The 20,623-nt window shown below is 51.4% G+C and overlaps 1 protein-coding gene across 6 annotated transcripts; it reads right to left on the bottom strand.

Moving 5' to 3' along the window:
* Positions 1-1,021: 1,021 nt before the first annotated feature.
* On the bottom strand, positions 1,022-20,587 carry CEP68 (centrosomal protein 68). 6 transcript variants are annotated; one of them, XM_080586511.1, is made up of 8 exons: positions 19,646-20,587; positions 17,213-17,371; positions 7,875-8,282; positions 5,517-6,971; positions 4,068-4,190; positions 3,590-3,686; positions 2,495-2,649; positions 1,022-1,442 (listed from the first exon to the last, which is right to left on the bottom strand). In XM_080586511.1, exons 1-8 carry the CDS (start codon positions 19,862-19,864, stop codon positions 1,392-1,394), a joined length of 2,667 nt encoding a protein of 888 aa, XP_080442637.1. In that variant the 5' UTR covers positions 19,865-20,587; the 3' UTR covers positions 1,022-1,391. The 6 variants fall into 6 exon arrangements, with proteins under 6 accessions (XP_080442637.1, XP_080442639.1, XP_080442640.1 ...); XM_080586513.1 differs by lacking the exons at positions 17,213-17,371; positions 19,646-20,587 and adding exons at positions 13,693-13,778; positions 14,347-17,164; XM_080586514.1 differs by lacking the exons at positions 17,213-17,371; positions 19,646-20,587 and adding an exon at positions 14,347-17,161.
* Positions 20,588-20,623: the final 36 nt, after the last annotated feature.

The raw sequence follows: 20,623 nt of genomic DNA, 5'->3' as shown, positions 1-20,623 counted from the left end.
CTGCTCTAGCTGGGTGTCAGGCTGGAGTACACAGCAGGTTTAAAAAAAATCCTGGCTGAAGGGTTCTCACCTGTGAGCGGACTTACTAAATAGCTTCAGCAGCATGGGCCAGGCCTACAAGTGGCACATGGAGACAAAGCAGCAGCAGTTTCCTTTCATCAAAGCTGGGGTGATGTCGGCTGGGTAATTCCTGGCTGGTCCTGCTGCAGTAAGGCTCCCGGTGTGCCCGCAGGCAGGGAGCCTGGGGTGGTGAGGCCAGAGCAAGAGCAGTCTCACTGCAGCACTGTCCTGGTGCACGCTGAGCTGGGAATTGTCACCTGCAGCCTCGTGATTTAAAAACCTGCCCTTGAAGCTGAGGGGGAGGATAGGGGAGGGTATCAAAAAACAAAACAACCACCACAAGCCCCCCCAGCTAAAACAGTTAAGAGCTCTAAATAATTTCACTGCGCTTTCCCCCTTCTACTTGCATGGTGCACAAACGTTATCCGCTCTGTTCATAAGAATAGGAGGAAATGATGTATTCTGCAGAAGAACACAATGATAACCATTTAGTTTAAAGGTTAATTAAAACCAAGTACCAACAGTCTGTAATTGGCTGTAACCTTTTTTTTTGGGGCCACTTACCTTGTTAATTCAGGCCTGCCCTTTTCTATGGCAGAAAGGGGTTGGGAGCCCTTTCCGATGGCTTTGCTAGCACCGATCAGCAGCGCGAGCTGTGAGGGAATGGCTCCATCCTCTTCACAGAGGGAAACCAGCACTGTGCTCACAGAGCTACTGCAAGGGGCAGCAGCAGTTCACACACAACTTGCCTGAGTACGCACCTGCTTGTTGCTTTATCAGGAGCCACCCAGAGCATTGGCTCTTTGCATTTCTGCCTAACACAACATTAAATAGGCACTGCCGCAGCAGTGCCTGGTAATTATAAGGAAGAGTTCTGTTTGCTCCCAAGACCCAGAAAGAGCTGCTAGTTCTTGGCTTCCAGCAGCTATTTTTGAAGGGTATAAACACAAAATGAGAACACTTCTATTATAATCACACAGCTTTACTTAGGAGTTGCACTGCACACTATGGATTACTCAGATTAAAAAAGTGTGTGCCTGACATTTTGCTAATGCATGGAACAGGCCACTTCAGTAAAAGGGAACGCTACATAAAAAAAAGGAGAAAAGAACCAGCTGTACATTCCTCACTCACAAAACCCCCAACTTAGTCAGCAATATTAAATAGAAATACAAGTAGCCAAGTAACTGCACAGCTTGCCTGTCTCAAGCCACAGTAAAAAACAAGTTGAAATCAGCCCGGGCTGGCTAACTCCAGACATGGTGATTCAACGCATTTTGGCATCTCCGCAGGAGTTGGACGTAGCGGCTTGTTGTGTGCTGCGGTTCTGCTCAGCCGTCCTGAGAGCAGCCAACAAAGCCCAGGTCTGATGGAGGCAGCACCTGAAATAAAGCAGAAAGTTTGTTCCTGTGCAGTGGCTGCAATCCCAGAACAAAAACAATGAATGCACACTGTACCTGAATCACCCCCACCTGTCCTCTGTAGTGTGTAGGGTACAGCTATATTCATTAGTCAATTAAAAAAAAAAGCTATGCAATATATTGTTCCTCTTCTAAAGTTCTGGAAATATCTTTCCCCTCTGCAAGTCAAAATTTTAAAGTGAGCCAGGGAGAAATTGAAATTCTTGAGCTAACCTCCCTCCTCCCCCAGAACCCAGTTGTCTTCCAGCTCCTGAATTCCTGCCTCTGGGTGTGCAGGAGCTGCACCAGCCTTCCTGCGGCCCTGCACCGGGCTTCTTGCTAGCACCAGCAGTCATCTCATAAGGACACAGTTTTATAGCAATTCCCAGTTACCGCTCCAATGGCTTAGGGAAATCTGTCCGGATCTACTCTGAAGTGACTTTGCCCTCAATCACCACTCAATGCAAACGTCCCCTCACCCCTTACTCTCACACTCCTGTCATTCCCTCCCGCAATGCTGTTGTCTCTGCCATTGTAATTGAAGGGAGGTGTTCAAGAATTCAGCCAACAAGTTTTCTAGCCCATATTTTACACCTGGATTGCCTCGCTTCCCTTTCCCAGCATTAAATGAGGAGTACAATTTTTCTGTGAGGAAACAGGAGAGAGCCATCTCACTCTTCCCTGCTCCTCAGTGATTTTGGTAAAGCAGCTGCCTGTGCCCGGGCTGCTGAAATCCCATCCCCTGCACCCTGCATTTAGTGCCTGCCTGCTCGGTGCGTCCCTCTGACACGCTGGCAGCGCCCTCACCACACTCTTGTCTCAGCAGCGGGTTCACCAACGCACTGCTCTGTCCCTGACACATTTGAAGACTAAGGGCATCCATTTCGAGATCACCCTCAGTTTTCTCTCCTTCCAGGCCTTGCAAACATCAGATTAAAAAAGCCTGATTTCCAGTGTGCTAATTTAAGTGCTTCTCTTCCTACGCTTCCCTCTCTCCCACCTCCAGGGAAGGGCCGGTTCGCTCCCCTGCTTACCCACTGAGCTGCTGCCTGCCGCGTGCTGTCATCCTGCTCCCTGTCCTCCCCCTGCACGGGACCCACAGCAGCCAGAATCGACTTGTACAAGTGCTCCGCGTGGCTCTCCAGCTCTTCTGACTGCTTCGCGATCAAGCCCAGCGTTTCTTTCAAAGCTGGAAAACAGAAAGGATGGAGGAGGTGGTATTAACGTGACAATTCAGGCTGGAAGAACAAAGAAAAGGGTTCCTGGCGACATCACTAAGCTGACGTCTGCCCCTTCCATGCCCCTTCCAAACTGTGATGCAACGTTACGGGGGCAGCGGGAAGTGACCCAGGAGGCTCCAGCTTAAGGCTGATTACAAAAACAGGGGCTCCCAAAGATGTGCTCAAACAGACGTGGGAAACCTCCTTTAGGACCATGTAAAAAAAAAAAAAATCCATCTGGATGTAAACCCAGACCACTAAAAACCCTTTAGTGACTGCAGACACGGGGTTTTGAGGACCCAAAAACCCACAGAGAGCCACATGTGGCCACACACCGTTTGTGGGCTCCCTTCACCCTTCCAGTGTCCCTACCACCCTGAGGGGTCTGTGTGGTCTTTCCTTTAGAAATACTGGGGGGCCCCAAATTGCTGCTACCAGCTCTGGGATTCACCCAGTGCAAGCAGGGCATAAAAATCACCCTCTCCTGTGCTGGATGAAAGAATTTTCTCCCAGCTGCAGGCTGACAGCGACCCAGGGCCCGGCAGGAGCTGGCCAGGCAGTGGTTAAAGATAAAGCCTAAGGCGGCGCCCACAGGAGGCAGAAACACATCCATCACCCACAGGAGCAGCGAGCACCCGTGATGGATGGGGTGGCGTGAAGCAAGGTCAAGGCACAGGGCAGCTCCAGCACCTCCAGGCAGCAACGGAGGTGTAAACCTCAGCAGCATCAGTCCTTTCCCTAAAATCTGCCATTCAGCAGCTCTGGGAGGTCGGAGACAAACTCTGCCCACCACGTCTCCACCCCTACCCCCATGGGGCCAGATGCCAATGCCAGCACTGCCAGATATGCCCGCGAGCAGCCAGGTGGAAGTGCCCGTTCCCCCGATCCCCACCCAAAGGCCCCTCTCACCTGGTGAATTCGATGCCATGCACTCGAGGAGAGCTTCTCCCCGCTGCAGCACGCTCTCTGTCAGGCTCTGGTGGTCAGCCACGTCCTTCCTGAACTCCTAGGAGGAGAGGAGCGCTGCTTACAAGTGTTTGGGGGCAGCACACACCTGGAAGACCTGCCTGCGCTGCACGGCCACGTGCTGCCTGGGGAGTGCTTCTCCCCACGCAGGTCCCAGATTTGGCTCTGCACACCCGCTGCACTCTGCAGCACCTGCCTGGGTGGTGCCTCGCTCCGTGCTGAGGCTCAGGAAGCCCCGAGAGGGTGTGGGGCACCCAGCCTGTGCTCCCAGTGCCAGACGCCAGCTTCAGGTACTTATCTACCCTACGCAGAGACACGTCCCTGCCTCGCTGCTGAGGCACAGACCCAGTCGAGGCCGATGCGAAGCGTTCCTGCCCGCAGCACTGCGGGGGGAGGAAGAAGAGATGAGGGTGAAACCTACCAAGTAACGGCGCAGCGCTGCCTTCACGCTCGCAGCGTCCGGCATCGGCGGTATCCAGCTGTCCGTGAGGGCTGCTACATCATACAGCCAGCAAATGAGCTCTTCCAGCTGGCAGCAAAACATCTACTTAACAAATCATAACAAAAGGCATTACTTATCTATTTCTCTAACAAAGAAGAGGCAGCAGCAGGGATACACGACTGAGCAGCCTTTCGGAGAGCACCTGCTCCCTGCTGCTCCCCTTTTGCAGAGCCAGTGGCGTCTGCCATCCCTCCCAGCACACAAACATCCCTAAGCTCAGGTCAACAGAAAAAAGACAAGGGAAAAAAAAAAGGCACAAAGGAAATTAACCCCCTAAACATACCCAAAATACCACATGGAAAGAAGCAAGCGTCGCCATGAAATGGCTGCTATGGAGAGGTGTCAAAAGCCAGCAGCACCCAGGCTGAAGGAGGGGCTTTGCCTCCACCACCTCCCTGCCAAAGAAACGCCCTCCTCCTTGTGGCAAACCAGACCCACTGAGTTAATTTGCAGTTTCTTCTCCCCAGGGGTTTGTCTGGTTCAATTAAGTGCTTTCATTTATTTTTAAAGCGTCTTGGTAAGGGATTGTTTTTGTAAGATGCTGTGTAAAACCCCGGGGCCTCTGCTCCCGCTGAAACCAGCCTCCGGCCCCGCTTCTGCTCCTCGGGAGCTGGGTTTTGTCAAAAAGCTGAGCTGCTTCTCCCTGGCTCTGTGGCACGATAACCAGATACACCTGGGAAACTTCCCAGACAAACCCTGCCTGGCCTTATTATGCAAGACCCAGTCTGGGGAAGGCGAGCGAGCCGGGGCTGAGCTGCAGGGATGGCCACGCCACATCAAAAAGCCTGGAGCGATGGAGCAGGCAGCAAACACGGGTTTCATGCTGGCCAGGTCCAGCCTGCCCCCGGCTCTTGTATCTTGCAGCTTTGCTGCAGGAAGGAAGGGCTTGGGAAGACAAATCACCACGTTTCCGTCAAGCCCAGCCCCACGACGCTGAGCCCCGGGAGAGGCGAGCCTGGAAAGGAAGGCACTAAAACGGAAAGAATTTGTTTGTGCTGCTGCACCCGCCGCTACAGAGCGTTACAGGGGAAGGTCCAGGGCAGACACACCTCTGTTCTGCAGTGTGGCTGCACCCTGAAATTCAAGCCCTCCCAAAAAGCTGTGGCTACCTTTAGGTGGACTCAGACCACCAGCAGGGATACCCCAGACACCAGAAATGCTGTGAGCCTGCAAAACCCTTCACTGCCAGAGAGGTTCTTGCTCCATCAAAAGAAATCATCTGCTCCAGTGAGCCGCCCTGCATAAATTACTACCAGCTGCCAGGGACCAAACATCATGCAAAAGGCACTGGGAGGCCAGGAACTAAATATAGGCACGCTGCACACGAGATCTTCCCAGAATACGCTTCAGTTTCTGGTCTTAGCTTACCTTAATACACTGGGCCAGGGACTCGCCCTGCTGGCCCTTCTCTTTAGGGTGCCCCTTGGCACCCAGCTCACTGGGGCACGTCCCGTCCAACGTGCCCCTGACGTCTGCAGGTAGGTGAAGCCTGCTCAGAGGATCCCTATCGACCTGGCTACACGATCCAGTGCTTTCCCAGCTGGGCTTTTGGGAGCTGTAGGGTTGACACAGCCCAAGAAAACCTTCGGTGCTCTCTCGTTGGTGTCTGCTGCCTGCTGCTCTGAAAGGAGACCGCTCGGACTTGCTGTCGCCGTAAGGCGGAGGGGTTTGGTGGTCTTGCCTGGATGTCCTTTTAGTTAAGGAAAGTTCGGACAAGATCTGAGACAACCTCTCCAGCTCCCTGAGCCGAGGAGGCAGGGAAAGAAATTCTTCATCACCATCCCACTCTTTCCTCAGGGGGAGCACTTGTGTTGTAGGTAAAAACCTGCTAGTGCTTTTTGCCTGTCCTTTGTAATTTGACAAGGGGCTCCCTTTCAAATGGCACCAGCTTCTCCCATCCACATCAAGGCGATCAAATGAACTCAGCCCCGCTATCTCCGCCCTTAAGTCCTTAGGAAAACCTCTGGAAGGACCCGCTGTGCCATTAGAGGAAGCACTCTCTGCAACAGATGCTTTTGCAGTGGCTGAAGGTTCACAGTATGAGATAGCTCTCACACAGCCTGGTTTTCTAGACACCGGGGTCGAGTATCTCCTCACAGAGGCCCCAAACCCCTGATGTGGATTTTCTCTGCTCCCCTGAGCCTGCCAACCTTGACCGTAGATGCTGGTGGATGTCAGAGTGCCCTCGGGAGAAAGGGAAAAGCTGTCCAAATCTATTCCTGAATCGTGGAAGAAAGGCTCTGGCGCCTTTCCGAGCTTGTACCTCGGCCTCAGCGGATAGGCGTAATCCAGCAAGTCCTCGTACTCCTTGTTGGGGTTCCAGTGGGGAGACTGACGGTCCGGGGAAGGGGGCAAGGAGTCCGGAATGGCGCACGCCCAGTAATCAGCCTGGTAGGACGACATCTTCCTCACACGCCCCACAGTTACGTGGTCATCCAGCAGAGGAGCGAGGGGCTCACGTGCCCGCGGTGCCTTCCCCTCCGTCACGCCCGGCCGGCGCCGCAGGTCCCAGGCGGCGGTGGCTGCAGGAGGCACGTCCAAACCAGCTGGCGGGCCCAGGGATTGCTTCACCTCCTGCTGCTCGGAGGCGCTGTTTTCTTCTAAAGAGAGGGTGGAGAAGCTCGATCTGGAGCGGCTCCGCGAGGGGCTGAGGGGGGTCGGCTGAGGCAAGGACTCCAGGGTGGAGGAGGAGGGGGACGGGGGTCTTTGGCTGCACTGGCTGGTAGAGATGTCGTGAGAGACGTCCGCGATGCTGCTCTCCTCTGCGGAGCTCTGCGCGTTGGGAGCGCTGGACGCGGGCTCCAAGCAGCCCACCATTTTCGTCTGCTTGGACAGCCATGGATGAGGGACCCAGGGAGGGGAGAAAAGAGAGAGAGAGAGGCATAAAATGAAGGTAATTCACACGCTTGCTCGGTTTACAACCTCTGCTGTATTACATGCCTCCTACACCGCTGGGAAACCCCAGCAGAAAGAACCGGGAGAAACATTTCTGACACTTAGGGAATGGTGAATAATACTCGCATTCTGTGCCTGGACAAAAAGCCCCTTCATGCAGCCAGGCTACAGAGATAAAAGCCCAGCCCAGGATCTGCCTGAAGAGGAGGCTCGAACGCGAACTCTGCTCCTTCTGTGGGACTGCATGCAGCTCCTCCGGGCCTGCACGGGATTTGTTTTTAGGGAAAGGCATCTCGAGGACTTGGAAGGCTGCGTGAGTCATTTGGCAGCCACAGGCACTGTTACTTAAGGAGCTCCATCTTGAGCAGCTTCCAGCTCCACGGCGGCAACGCAGGAACCAAGGCAACAGCTTGGGCATCGGTGCCCGATCCCTTCCCCGCCGCGGGAGAAGGGAAGCCCCCAGCAGCTGCCTCCTGCCGACACCCCCAGCTCGCATTTTTAAGCGCTGACGTTTTTAACTGCTTAAAACCGAAGGGCTTCTCCTTCCTGCTGGGGGTGAGGGAGTTTCTGGCTCACCTCGGCACGGTTTCAAGCACGCAGCAGCTGGCAGGGCAGCATACGCGGTGTCAGGGGATGTGTACTTTCCTTCTGCGCTACGGAAGGATTTTGTTTGATGTCAGACAAGGTCCTTCACCTCTGGGCTTCTCCTTCCACTTGAAATGCAAGCTCTTTGGGGCAAACACTCCTTCCCTCTTTCACAGGGCCCAGACAAACAAATCCCCGCCTTGCCTGGGCCTGACACAGCCGCAGCAGGCAGTACAACCCTCTTACCTGCTGCTCTTCCGAGGAGAGGAAACGGTGGCTGAGGTGAGGACGGGAATCACCGCCGCAAGCAGCTCTGGACGCGGGTGCCGAAGGGACCCTGGGAAATCTGGACGTGGGGGCTGAAGACGCTTCTCTGCAGTAGCTCGAGCCTCTCTGGGTGATACCAGCGACCAAGCAACCGCGTCCACTCCTTGCCAGGCTCTCCATCCCTTTCAGGGAGGGTTTGGCTTCCTCTGCCTCTAGGAGCCAGTGCATGCTGTCAGCCAGCTCCGGGCAGTCCGTGCGTACGTCTGTGTAGTCCCACCTTCCATAGCACTTGGCCTTCTGGCTCAGCGAGGCTTCAGAGAGGGATTTTCCCACATCCAAGGCCATCGGCACAGAGCTCCTGCGAGGTGCTGCTGCGGCCTGGGCTCTCTGAAACACACAACACACGGCAGCACCTTGTCACCTCCCCTCATCTCCTCGCGAAGCGAAGAAGCTGGCTCTGTTTAATAGCAAAGATCATAAGCATGTTCTGGAGCAAACCCCCAAAAATCATAAAAATCATGTCTTGGCACATCAGGTGAACACAGGGAAGAGCAAAGAGGCCTTCCAGTCCGACCAGTGTTTCCTGGTTCCCGTGACAAGGCGTGCAGGCACAAACTAATTAAAGCTCTTACCGCTCCGGGAACAAACCTGTGTTTTACACCTCGCTGGCACGGCACAGCTCTGTCCTGAATGAATGGCCAACCTCACCAACAGTTCACCGGGCCCAGATGAGACATCATTAATTAGAACCTAAAGCATGTATTAACGTGGCCGAGCCCTGAAGGGTGCCGAGGTGGAAAATTGAGGTTTTTTTTTAAAGATAAATACAAAAAACTTGAAATGGAAGCCACCCAGAAGTCAAAAGTATATAAAAAAAAAAGTTAGAGGGGGAGGTAGGAGGCTATAAAACCTGAATCTTGGCACTTCGCTGTGCAACTTCTACCCCAACTCACAAGCGTTCATGAAATCAACTTCTTGTGAAAGTAATTAGTGGAAACACTTGCTCAGCTGATGACACATTTGCAAGCAAGCTGTAGAGCCAAGCCCACTGCATCTCACTGCTCTCCTGAAGCCTGAGCCCCGGAGCCCTGTAAATATGCGGGGCTCCTTTCTCTCTGGTTTCGGCCTCTGATTCACACACACACACACGCCAGAGCACGCCTGTGCCTGGCCGCACGCCTGTCAGCTCAGACAGGTCTGAGAGAAGCCATCTCAGGTGACTGGCTTTCAGACCACTCCTAATTTCCACCCGCACAGCGACGGTTTGGGAAGCCAAGGAGAGCGCCTACTGCTGCCTCCGCAGGCCGAGCGACCCGAGGCAACGCGTCGCAGCCTCTCGAGGAGCCATGTGGCCGGGGCACGAGGAGCTGCCCTTGTATTGGGTTTGTTTGCTTTAGCGGCTGCTCCCGGCGCTTGGGCAAAGTCCTGAGCGGGTGCTGGGGAGGTGGGATGGGCACCCAGCTCCTGCCGGAGATGGATTCGGGCTCCGCAGGCACTCCACGCACAGGGATGCTCTGCCGGCACCCTCTTGCTGCCCTTGCTGGACCTCCGGTGAGGAGCTGCAACAGGGCAGAAGAGTTGGGTTTTAATAATGCACACCGAGCACTGTTAGGAAACAAAGGATCCCGGCAAAAAGCCAAGTTTAAAAAAAAAAAAGTGAAAAGTGAGCTCGTTACAGCACACAGCCCACCACTGTGACTAAAGCTTGTGCAGTTTGCATACCCTCATGATGCAGAAGCAGCCCTGCGTTTCAGACCTCGACGGCTCAAATTTCCCCCCTCCCAGCACCCTGTAAAGAGGGCAGGGCTCCCCCCAGGCAGGGAGAGGCACTTGGCAGCATCAAACCCCACCGGCAGCCTCTCCGAGGTTACGACCTGCAGGGCCTCTGCTCGCCTCCGAGCTCTGATGAAGCGTAGCTCAGAGCAAACATCACCAAAAACAGCCACCAGCAATGGGGCAAAGTGCTGATCCTCACTGCGCTCGGCGTCTGTCTACAGAGGGAAGGAAGAGTGTGCTTCGGCTGTGTCCTTTAATGCTCACTAAGCCAATAAAATGATAACATGTGAACGATCTGTCTTGTCAGCTAGCACACTGCTGCACAGGTCCCCGAACGGGGAGCCTACGAGCTCTCTAATCCCCCTCAGGTGGAAGCTCCCAACAAAGGCTTGCAGAGGACAGAGCCAATTTAAGCTAACAAGCATGTGGCAGGTTTTAAAGCGCTTACTAATTAGGCTAGCTGGGTCTGGGCAGATTCAAGATCATAACTTCAGGCAACAAATGCTCCCCCCTCCGGGGAAAGCAGAAGTCACGGGAACAAGCAGCAGTTCGGGCCACGGGATGATCTCTGTCAGCAAAGCCGCGCTCCTGGCTTTCAAAGAAACACGGGCTCGCTACGTTTAGCTAAATCAAGGCGACTGGAAATAGCACATGGGGAATCTTGTTTTGCAAATGTGGGCCAGCGCTGAGCGCCTCTGCTTGCGTTTGCCAAGCTAGCAGGAGTGAGAGGTACTCCAAGGAACAAATGACACCTGGTGGGCTCCCTGCAGAGGCAGCCGAGCAGCGAAAGCGGCGCTGCCAAACTCCCCACGTGGCGGCTTCGCGCTGCTCGGTCACAGGCACGCATCTGGCAAAGCTGCTCGGGCTCCTCAGAGCTTCGTGAGCACCGAGGCATCTTCCAGCAACACCAGCACCGAGCACGAGGAAAACACGGACTGGTTTTGCTGGTGCTCACCCAGCTGCAGCTGGGCCAGTGACGGAGCAAAGAGAGGCCAGCCAAGGGAGCACCAAGAGCAAATTCGACTTTAAAAAAAGGAGGAAAGAAAGAGGGTGAAATTATTATTATTATTGCTTTTTAAAATCATCTTTTTTCTCCCATTTTTTCCCTGGGACCCTGGCCTCCCACCATAAAGGGACGGCAGCAAGAGGTCGCTTCAAGCAGCGACACGCTGCGAGGAAGAAGCGTTTTGGAGCTTTCTGCCACTTGAAGTAAGGAAAGGCAGGCACAGCCCCGGTGACAGTGCTCTGTGCAGCACGAGGCCCGTGCAGCTGCCCGACCCTGCGACCACAGGGTGAGTTCTGCACGCTCTGAGCGTGATTTCAGTGCAGGCTGAAGAAGATGGGGCTGGCGGCTGTGCTGCTGCGAACGGCAGGGGGTTGCGTGGCTTTTCCGGAGCCCTGTGCCCACCCGTCCCCTCCCCTGCTTGTTTCAGCATCCCTCGCTCCCCATTTGCCTGCACAGCACTTCCACAGCACAGCCCAGGCTACAAAGGTCACCCCCGTCGGGTGTGCTCAGGCCAAGCAGCAGGCAGGAACGGGCTGCAGGTGGGTTTGCAGCAGGGGGCAAAGAGAAGCTGGTCCCTAGCACGAGGGCTCAGGAGCGGAGCTCTCTCCTCGGCACTGAACAGAGAGGGCAGAAACCTTAAAGTCACCGATTCAAACAATACTTGGAAGCGGGGGAGCAAGGCAATCCTCACACCCTCCATCAGCGCCCTTGTTGTGAGCCGGTTTTATGACCTGCCTCCCCAACGAGCAAGGTGCTCCCACGGGCAGAGCCAACGCGCTTCTACAGCACGAGGGCAGCGGGACGGCGTGCCGGGGCTCCAGGGGAGACCGGATCCCTGAGGTGACCCACGGCAGGCGCTGTAGCTGCTCCCGTGTTATCTTCCTCCTTCCTGAATGCTGACGGCCTTGGGGAACATGATCGCCGTGCGAGTGCAAGTGCTAGGCTGCTATATTCAGCGCGGCAGCAGCTGCGGTGGCAGGCAGATAACGCCTGGGCTCTCCCAACCCACCACCCCGGGCTGTTCCTCTAGCCATCACCTGGATTCACTCGCTTATTTGTCACGGTCACTCAGGTCACTATCACATACAGCCCTATACATTATCATTTTATCCTAAAATTGATGATTTTGTGCTCTTTTTACCCCCCCCCCAAAATTGGATATCCAGATAAAACGGCATGGTAATTGAAAGGAAAATAATTAATAAACCTACCCCTTTTACATATTATACAAGTGTATCATAAAAAGATAAATGTGCTTATCTATCTCACTTATCAGTAGGTAAATTTGTGATGCTAACAGCAACAGCATCCCAAAACATTCACAAGCTCACAAATCCACCTCTGTTTTCTGTTGCACCGGCATAGCACGCGCAGTTTCTTCAAGTATTCGGTACAGTTTTGATGACAGTGGTCTTCTGGATCCCAAGAGGCAGCACGCTATTATTTGGCAGTCCTAACTGGTTGCCAGCCAGCTACTTTGCTTTCAGAACTAATTTCCATGCTTTGTTTGAACAAGTCACGCACAGAAGTCCTGGCGAATCAAATGCCAAAAGGTCAAGTCCAACTTACAGGTGATTTAAATGCCCAGAAAATCCTCTGAGATATATTTGTGTGCCTGGCTTTGAAAGCCAGGGTCTGTGCACCAGGCAGAAGTGACACTTGCAGTTGGATTCCTGCTGTTCTTACCCAAATGGCCTAATGTGCAAAAATAACAGCCAGGCTGACAAATTTTAAAGGTACCACGTATTAAATCCCAGTATCCCTTTCAGAGCCTAACAGCCTGCCTGCCCCGTCCCGCCTCGCACTCACCCTTTTTGGTGCTTTCCTTCCCGACAAAAAGCAGGCGACTGAGCAGGGGACATCACTGGTGATCAGGACGTGAGCGGACATCCCAGCAGCTCGCTCCCTCCTTGCTGGCATGTTTCACATGCTCGCAGTGCCTTCCCTGTGCCGTCATTAAGCAGCAGGCAGGCATTTATGGCCAGATCTCCAAGAAGCTAACACAAACCCAACAGTTTGGGATGTAGGCTCAGTCCCTGACTTCACGGCTCAAGAAACGCTCTTCCCTTCTCTACGCAATTCTCTCTCATCATTAATATGTATTTGTAGTACATCACGCTGTTCACATGAACATAATCCTTTCAATTAAACCCTCCCCGGGGGCTTGAAGTTACCACAGTAAGATGTATTCACATCCCCTGCAGCCAGCTCACAAGCAGGAAGCCGCTCTTTCTGTACATTCAAAAGTGATCCAGATTTTAACTCCATCCAAATCCTATCAGCCAGCAGGGCTCGAGAAACCCACAGGTTAGGACACAAATGCCTTTACAACCAGCGAATTAAAAATTAGAAAAAACAGAAAAGAAAGAAAAGCTTAGCAAGGTATCAAAGCATACTTCATAGGTTTAAATTTCATGTGCATTAATTAACGACCAACCTTGGCACACCTCTTTATTTTACAGAGATGCTGTATATTGCTATTTCTATCAGATTTAGTGGCTTAAGTCTCACGTCAGTCAGCCCAGTAATAACAGATACCTACAGCCCACACACTCGGGGCAGCTGGACAATAAGTCGTATTTAAAAACGGACTAAAAATGCAGTTTCTGTAAGTTTTCAAACACTCCTCCTACTACTACTAATGCACCAAGTTACAACTCCCAAGAGCATCTAGACAGTAAGGTTTCTCACCATTTTCCAATACTAGCAACGCCGAAGTTTATGTTGCCGGTGGCCAGGACGCACCAAGATCGAGCCCCACGATGGGATGGGAGCCCCAGCCCTTGGCCAGGACAGACAAAGAGAACCTCGACACAGCCACGAAGTGACGTACAGGCACGGCTTTAGGCACAGCGGAGACTTTCCACTGGCCTTAAAACCCCAGGAAAGCAGCCAGAAATCCTCACTACAGCGGAGCCCTCAGTTGTCTCACCGGCAACGGAGCAGCACAGAAACAGCACCCATGGCCATTTCTCAGATAAAACAATGAATGAAAACAAAAAGCTTTTTATTCACCTCAACAGGGGCAAGTCCAGAAGGAGTAACGGGATCTCTTCGGAAAGCGATCCCTCGACTTTTTCCCATCGTCAAGAGGAAGCTGCCTGCCAAAAAGTTGCCACAAAACTCGGTGGAAAACAAGGGCTCTGCCCCAACCCGCTGCGTCCCACCGCCATCGCTCGGCCCACGGGCTGCAACAAAAGCGGTGACGCGGCCAGAGCTTCCGTCCCGGGGTCCTGCTCAGCTGGGCACTTCTTTTTGTTCGGGGATCACGCACACTCCCGGGCACTTCTTTTTGCTGTTTTGGGATCACACCCACACCAGTATTGCTTTTTGGGCCTGCAAGACTTTTTTTTTTCCATTGTTGTTTTTCTTTTTCTGGCATGCTTTTCTCCCGAAAAGCCCTTCTGCGGCTAAAAAAAAGGCTCGAAATCGTACTTCAACCCCACCAAAAAAGGAGAAGACCAGCAGGACCCACCGAAGCGTGCTCTATTAACGCAGCAACCGCAGCTGCAACACCGCTACCTTTAACGGAGAGGGGCCAAAACAGCAGAAGCCGCCCGCTTCTCCCCACGGACACCCCCCCCGGCCTCACGGAGCCCCCGGATCCCCCCCCGGCAGCTCCCCAGGACCCCCCCGAGCCCCACACCCCCGGGCCCGGCCCGCACCTACCGAGCAGCGGCCCCGGCGCCCCCGCTCTCCCCCGGGCCCGGCACCGCGCCCCTTTCCCCTGCGTCTTAGCCAATGGGAGCGCGGGGCGCTGCGTCACAATGGGAGCAGGGCGAGCTGCCGGCCAATAGGAGCGGGGCGTGCTCCCCCCTCCCCTACCGGAGGACCCCCCCCCCCCATTCCTTTTTTCAGAGCTGCTTCGGAGGGGCTGGGAGGCTGCTGCAGGGCAGGGCCCGGCGCTCCTGGGACGGGTGCGTGGGGGGTTCACGCAAAAAAAAGCCACGTCCCCCGTGAAGAAGAAGCCCCTGAAAACGTAGCGTGTTGCCCCAGGGAGCCAGCTGCCTGCCGTGCTGATTTCAGGCAAGGGGAACGGGTGAAGCGAAGGCAGCTGGGTGCTGGTTTGTATGGAGCTCGCCTGGGTGAAGCTGTGTGTGCCTCCAAAGCTGCCAGACCTCCTTCTTTCATCCGTATCACGCTGCCAAATCCAGCCAAGCTCCTACCCCCGGTCACTCACGGTTGGCGAACACCGGTGCGGAGGTTTTCCTGCTGGTCTGAGAGCTCCAGACCTGAGCTTCCCAGCGAGAAGTCTCTGCAACGAAGAGAAAGGATTGAATCCGTTCTGCGGGTGCTGGCACTTCGGGAGCAATCCCCGTACCTACGACACAAAGCAGTGCTTGCTTGCAGTGATCAAACATGAAAGCGCTGTACTTCTGTCCTCTGGAAAGTTGGGATCGAAGTCTCCATTTTGTTTGTGGGGTTTTCACCACTTCGGTCTGTAATCTCTTCCAATTTGAGTGGTCTCGCACTACAAGCCAGGCAGTCAGTGCTCTCAGCGAGGAAACCCAAGGCCTGGGCGTGCACCACATACTCTTGCAGAGCATTCGCACTGGCTTCAGCATCAAGTTTCAGTCTAACAACGCAAATGTTTGGGGGAGACATCAGCAAACGCAGGGCTGGGCCTGACCTATTCGTTCCCAGAGCATTGCTAGGGATATTAATAGCGCTGCAGGGGAAAGAAAGAACAGTTGGAGCCGCTTTGCCACCTTTTGGCCAGTAATACGGCATCCTCTGTGGGGAGGGTTTGCCTGCGTTTGGAAAAATATTCCATTTCTGGTGCCGGGCCTTAAAGAGCCACAGAGTTAATGTTACGTGTAACCCATCAGTTCACCTTCCTGTCTCGCAGTGGTACCATCCGGGTGGGAAGGAGCTGACACAAGTCTTCCTTGCTTCTGTTGGCTGCGTGGAAGAGACTGACATTATCCCCCTCCTGTGTAAAAACGGCTCAGGCACTGATTTACAAAATACCTGTGTTGCAACCTGGCAGCGCTGCATTCCTCGCTCCTTAAGGACAGGCAAGCTCTGTGACCCATGCTGGTGGGCAGGAGCCGTTTGGGGACAGGGCACAGAAGTGCTCCGACCCCTCTCTGTGAGGTGCTAGCAGCCCAGCTGTGGTGATGTGCTCGTGCGTTTTGCTATTAGCCCCGGCGTTAGCACTCGGATGCCTTTGGATGTGCCAGCCCATTCGGGCAAAAGGAGAGGTCAGGCTCTGTTTGCTTGTCACTGCAAGGAGACCGCACAGCCCCCGTTTGTATTATTAAAGTTCCTTTCAGAAGGTTTCACCTAGGCCTTCCTTGCTTTAATTTATGCTCACCCTTTCTTTAGTCCTTCAGCCGCAGCCTGAGCTATGCTGTGGGTGTACCTTCTGCCAGACCTGTTCCTAAATTGATCGGTCTCACAGGACTGGGGAAGATCCTTTTCTTCCTGGGGTTAACAACCCTTTTTACCCACCAATGTCTGGATTTCCATGTCGTGGACCATTCCCCTTGTTCTTTTGATTCACTCTTCCTGGGACACTCTTCTTTGAAGCTCAACACCTAAACCTGGTCCAAAACTCTAGCACAGGCCTGGTTATGATAAGGCAAATCTAGTGTGGTTCTCCAGGCTGCGTTCCTGTTTACACATCCTGGTATGCTACCTGATTATTCACAGAGCAGGGCACTTGACTCATGCTTCAAACTGCCCGTAACTTCCTGATCCGGCTCCTTAATCCACCGCTTCCCGACAGTATTTGTGCAGTTAATTATTCTCATCTAGATTAACTCTTCGGATCCTCTGTTTTCCAGACCCTCTGCCAATTTTTCTGATGTTGCTCTGCATTTCAGCCCTGCCCTCTTCCCTGTACCTTTTCTTCCAGGTGAGACCTGCAGATTTCCTGTTCCAAAACGGTTGTCGTTAATCAAATACTTACAGCCATATGGTAGGCACCTGGGGAATCCAGTCCTTCAGCTGCACATTTACTCTAGTAACATCTGAGTAAGCAGGTTCACTTCAGACATGTTGCTTTAGCTTCTTTTTAGTTATAAAAAGCTCACCAAAAGCCTAGAAACCTTCCCTTACCTATATATTGCGATCACGTAAAACATTTAGATAAAAGTCACTACTGCAGTGTTACTAAGGCTTTCCAAAAAAAAGGTAGCTGCTTCTTCTTCCTAATTTTGCAGAAACACCAGAAAATACGACTTAAGGGAACCCAAAGCAGCTCACAAATAAAACATACAAGGCAGGATTAATGAAGAATTGAGGAAAAACAGAGTGATACCTATTTTAGTGTCAACACTGAAGTGCAGGGAAATTAAACTCACTGTTAGCAGCTGGACAACTTCGGTTCTTTACCACTTAGTTGCGCAGCTGGACAGAGTGGAAGGATTTAGCCCAAGAAAAAGGCCAAGTAGAAACTGCACTTCTCCTTTCTGGCCACACGATGTACCCATCACACCATAAACATCCTGGCTTAACTGCTAGCAACAGGCAATCCAGCCCCAAAGGCAGGTGTTTCCAGTTTCCATAATCTCCCAAAGCATCTCCTTACCTCTGTCCAGGCCGAGGCAGCGTTGTCTTTCCTCCAGAACACCCAGGAAGTGCAGATGAAGGCTCGGTGCTGTTGTGCAGATGGGGATGAATGGGACAGAGTTGTTCTAAGGACAGAAACGCTCTGACTTTCCTCTTGTCGGATGAAGGTGATGCCTTGCTGTGGAATAAATATGAGCCAAGTGGTCAGGACGTGGTGGCAGCTTTCAGTCAAAATAAATTATAATGGCAATGAATAATTGGGACTAATTTGACTTTTTAATTGTGAGATTTTAACACTGCTTTCGATGGGGAACTTGAGGGATTTCTTTTTCATTCTAATTCCAGGGTTGTATTGGTCCTTTGTCATCTGTATGTTGTCCTGAGCAGAACTCAGAGACTCTTCAAAACCAGAGTTGTGATCTGCATGAACAGAATCTGCATCAGCACAGAGGTTTGTAAAAGAAATAGAAGGTTTGGTATAAATTTAAAATTAGTTAATGTAAGCATCACAATAGCAAAGCAGTGGCTTGAAGAATGACGCCATCATAACAAATGATGCCATGCCTAGCAAAAGGTTTGGCCTTTGTTGTTTTTGCCAAGCTCAGGAGGCCTGTGCACAACTAAGACCATAGCACAGTCAACTTGTTCAAAGAAGACCCTGCTCTCTGATAATAGGATGGCATCAGGGTCACAGCATACCACATCTCCTATTCCTTCTCTTGGCAGCCTAGCAGGCAGAGAGACTGCAGCACAGGACCATCAAAAAACAACAATTCTTAAAGATTATCAAAGAACTCTCCAAAAACTAGGAGATTTAGTGAAGATTTGACAGCCACCATCCCATTTTGCTTATGTTGCACTCAGGTGATTTGGACCAGACCACTTGGACACAAATTTTGTGGCTTGTGAGTGTGAATAAGTGAAATCTATAAAAAATGAGTGTGAGTGGGTAAAATCAGCTTACATGCAAATTCTTTAAATAAATACCATATTCCCCTTCTGTAAGATCTTATTCTGAGTTTGGCTACACTGGTTTCCTAACTCAGCAAGAATGGTACTGCTGAAAGGACAAAGCCCCATGCCTTAAAGAAGCTCAGTGAGCCAAATTACTTGAGCTAATTAATGTTGCAGTACCAGGGAAGTAATGTTTAATCTCAGTGGCTCTGTTGCTGTTGGTTGGAACCTGCTCAGTTTGCAAGATTTGAGTTACGAACATTTGGAGGCCTCCCTCAACCTCTGGTAGCTGTAGGCATCTCCATCTAATTATATTGTAGCATACCACAGTGAAGAGAATCCAGATCTGCCTGATTGTGTACAAGTTTTTGTGACACAGTAATTACAGTAATTTACATTGCATCGCTGATCACTATCCCGTGGAGATGGTGAAGTCTAGTTACCCAAGACTGCGGAGTGGCTTTGTGTTGCATCTCTGGTCCTAGGTTTCAGAGCCAGTTGGTAATTTGTCTGGTCTCTGGCATAAAGTTTGACAAACCCAACCCTTACGATCGTGAAGATAACTTTCAAAATGTGGAAATAAAATCCAGCTGCTACCCTTCCTGCCCAGTCTAAAACCACAGGTATCCTCCTTAGCATGGTGGCTCTACTCGGACATCCAAGATGAAAGAACTTGCAAGAGCAGCAAGTTAGCTGTAAACTTGCCAAGCTATTTTCATGCAGATCACAGCTCACGAGACTCCCAAGAGGTACAACGTACTTGTACGTTCGCTTGAATGCTCATAATGGGAAGACAGCAGAGATTTGATTTTCAATAACCTAACATCACTCCACATATCTGAAAGATGACCTATTAGCACAGCCATACCACACAACCTGTTAGACCCAAACCATTCCTTTGATAGCAGAACAAAATGGTGTTGTCTTTCAACCTTTTAGCTGACTCACAAAGCACTTCCCTACAATTATATCTACCTTAATCAAGCAAACTGAGGATTTAAAAAAAAAAAACAAAACAAAAAACGAATCTGCTCCTTGGCCATAATTGGATTTCACCTCCACATATTGAGTTACAGCAGTAGCAGCTGCTTTTGTTATAAATTTATTTTAAATGCTTTTCTTTGTGTGAACTACTAAAATGTGTGGTCTGCCTTTTTAACCCATCACTAGAGTTTTTAGAAGGAAAAAGTGAAGTACATTTTCCTGAAAGCTCTCTTCTTAAAAAATGATTGAATTACTATGAAATTTAAAAGCATGTGGCCAGATTGGTAGGTGGTAGTAGAAATATCATGCAAAACTTTATCTGTTTTGTTTAGTGTTAGTAACAATGCCTGGCAAGCTCTAATAATGTCTGGACTGAGTCAGCTGGGACTCAGTCTAGTGCTTGACTTGGTTCTCATTAAAGACAAAGCAATCACTCCACTTTTTTCCACAGGTCTCATAAAGCTTCATGGCTTTCAAATGGTGAGGCACTACAGCTCTGACAATCACCACTTACCTCAGAAAGTTTCAGAAAACCTGCTTGTTTCAGGCAGCAGCCATCTCTGTATCCAAAGCTGACACTTGAACAGTTCGTGACTAAGGTGCAAGAGCACTCCTCTGGCGGCTCGCTGGTCCAGCAGCGTTCCTCCAGGTATCTTCTTAAGGTTTCAGCAGGGAAGCAAGAAGACAAAGACACAACCCTGAGGTCAGATAGGCTTTTTGGAAAACACCACATTCATAGATTCATAAAATTAACATACCAAGACAATACCATTACGATTTGTAAATCACACGTGCACAGGTCCTTCAAATTACACTTCTTTCTTCTGGCGCTTGCAATTTTTATGAATTCGCACCCTTCTTTTTTAGTTCCAGGACCTGAATTTAATGCTTGAAACTGGCAAAAATACTCTTATATAGTAGATTTTTATCAGGATTTGTGATATTCTGCATCTCAGTATAAAATCTACCCTACATACAAGCTTTTAATGGAAAAGTTGTATCAAAACCACTTGTTTCCAAACCCAGGCCCTCAGTTCTGAAACTATCACGCTGATCAGACTGGGCATGAGTGCCAAATGCAAAATTACCCCAAACATACCAATCTATTGCAAAGGATTTGCTGCATGATTTCTCCCAAAACTAAATCCTCTTCCAAAGAATGAAGTCTGCTCATTTGGCAGAACAGGCAACAGGTCTGTCAGCCCTTGTGCCCCACTATGATGCACGTCTCTAAAAACTAAATACTAGTCTCAGCTCTCCTGAAGACCCTTTAGAGCTGAGTATCTGTGCAGAGGGCTTGAAGAAATGTTACCTAGCATCAGGTTGCCACGAGTTTCAGGCGAAGGAGGTAAATGGAATGATATGCAGTTAATCAGTGACATCAGCATGCCAGCAAAGGTCATGATCTTGCAAAGTGGACCCAAACACCAAGGTACACAATTTTCATTCAGGGGCATTTCCAACGGAATCACAGAGTTTGCTCGGGTTACGG

Source organism: Anser brachyrhynchus (assembly GCF_964034855.1).
Source record: "Anser brachyrhynchus genome assembly, chromosome: 3".
Lineage (NCBI taxonomy): Eukaryota > Metazoa > Chordata > Aves > Anseriformes > Anatidae > Anser > Anser brachyrhynchus.
Note: the sequence above shows the minus strand (reverse complement) of the source record. Positions and strands in the feature narration are given on the sequence as shown.

Excerpts from the sequence above, each read along its gene's own strand:
- CEP68 (XM_080586511.1), bottom strand. The coding sequence starts at position 19,864 with ATGTGGTGTTTTCCAAAAAGCCTATCTGACCTCAGGGTTGTGTCTTTG. Across the intron at positions 8,283-17,212 it reads CTGCCTCGGCCTGGACAGAG|AGAGCCCAGGCCGCAGCAGC; the intron begins GTAAGGAGATGC and ends TGTGTGTTTCAG. Across the intron at positions 3,687-4,067 it reads CAGCGCTGCGCCGTTACTTG|GAGTTCAGGAAGGACGTGGC; the intron begins GTAGGTTTCACC and ends CTCTCCTCCTAG.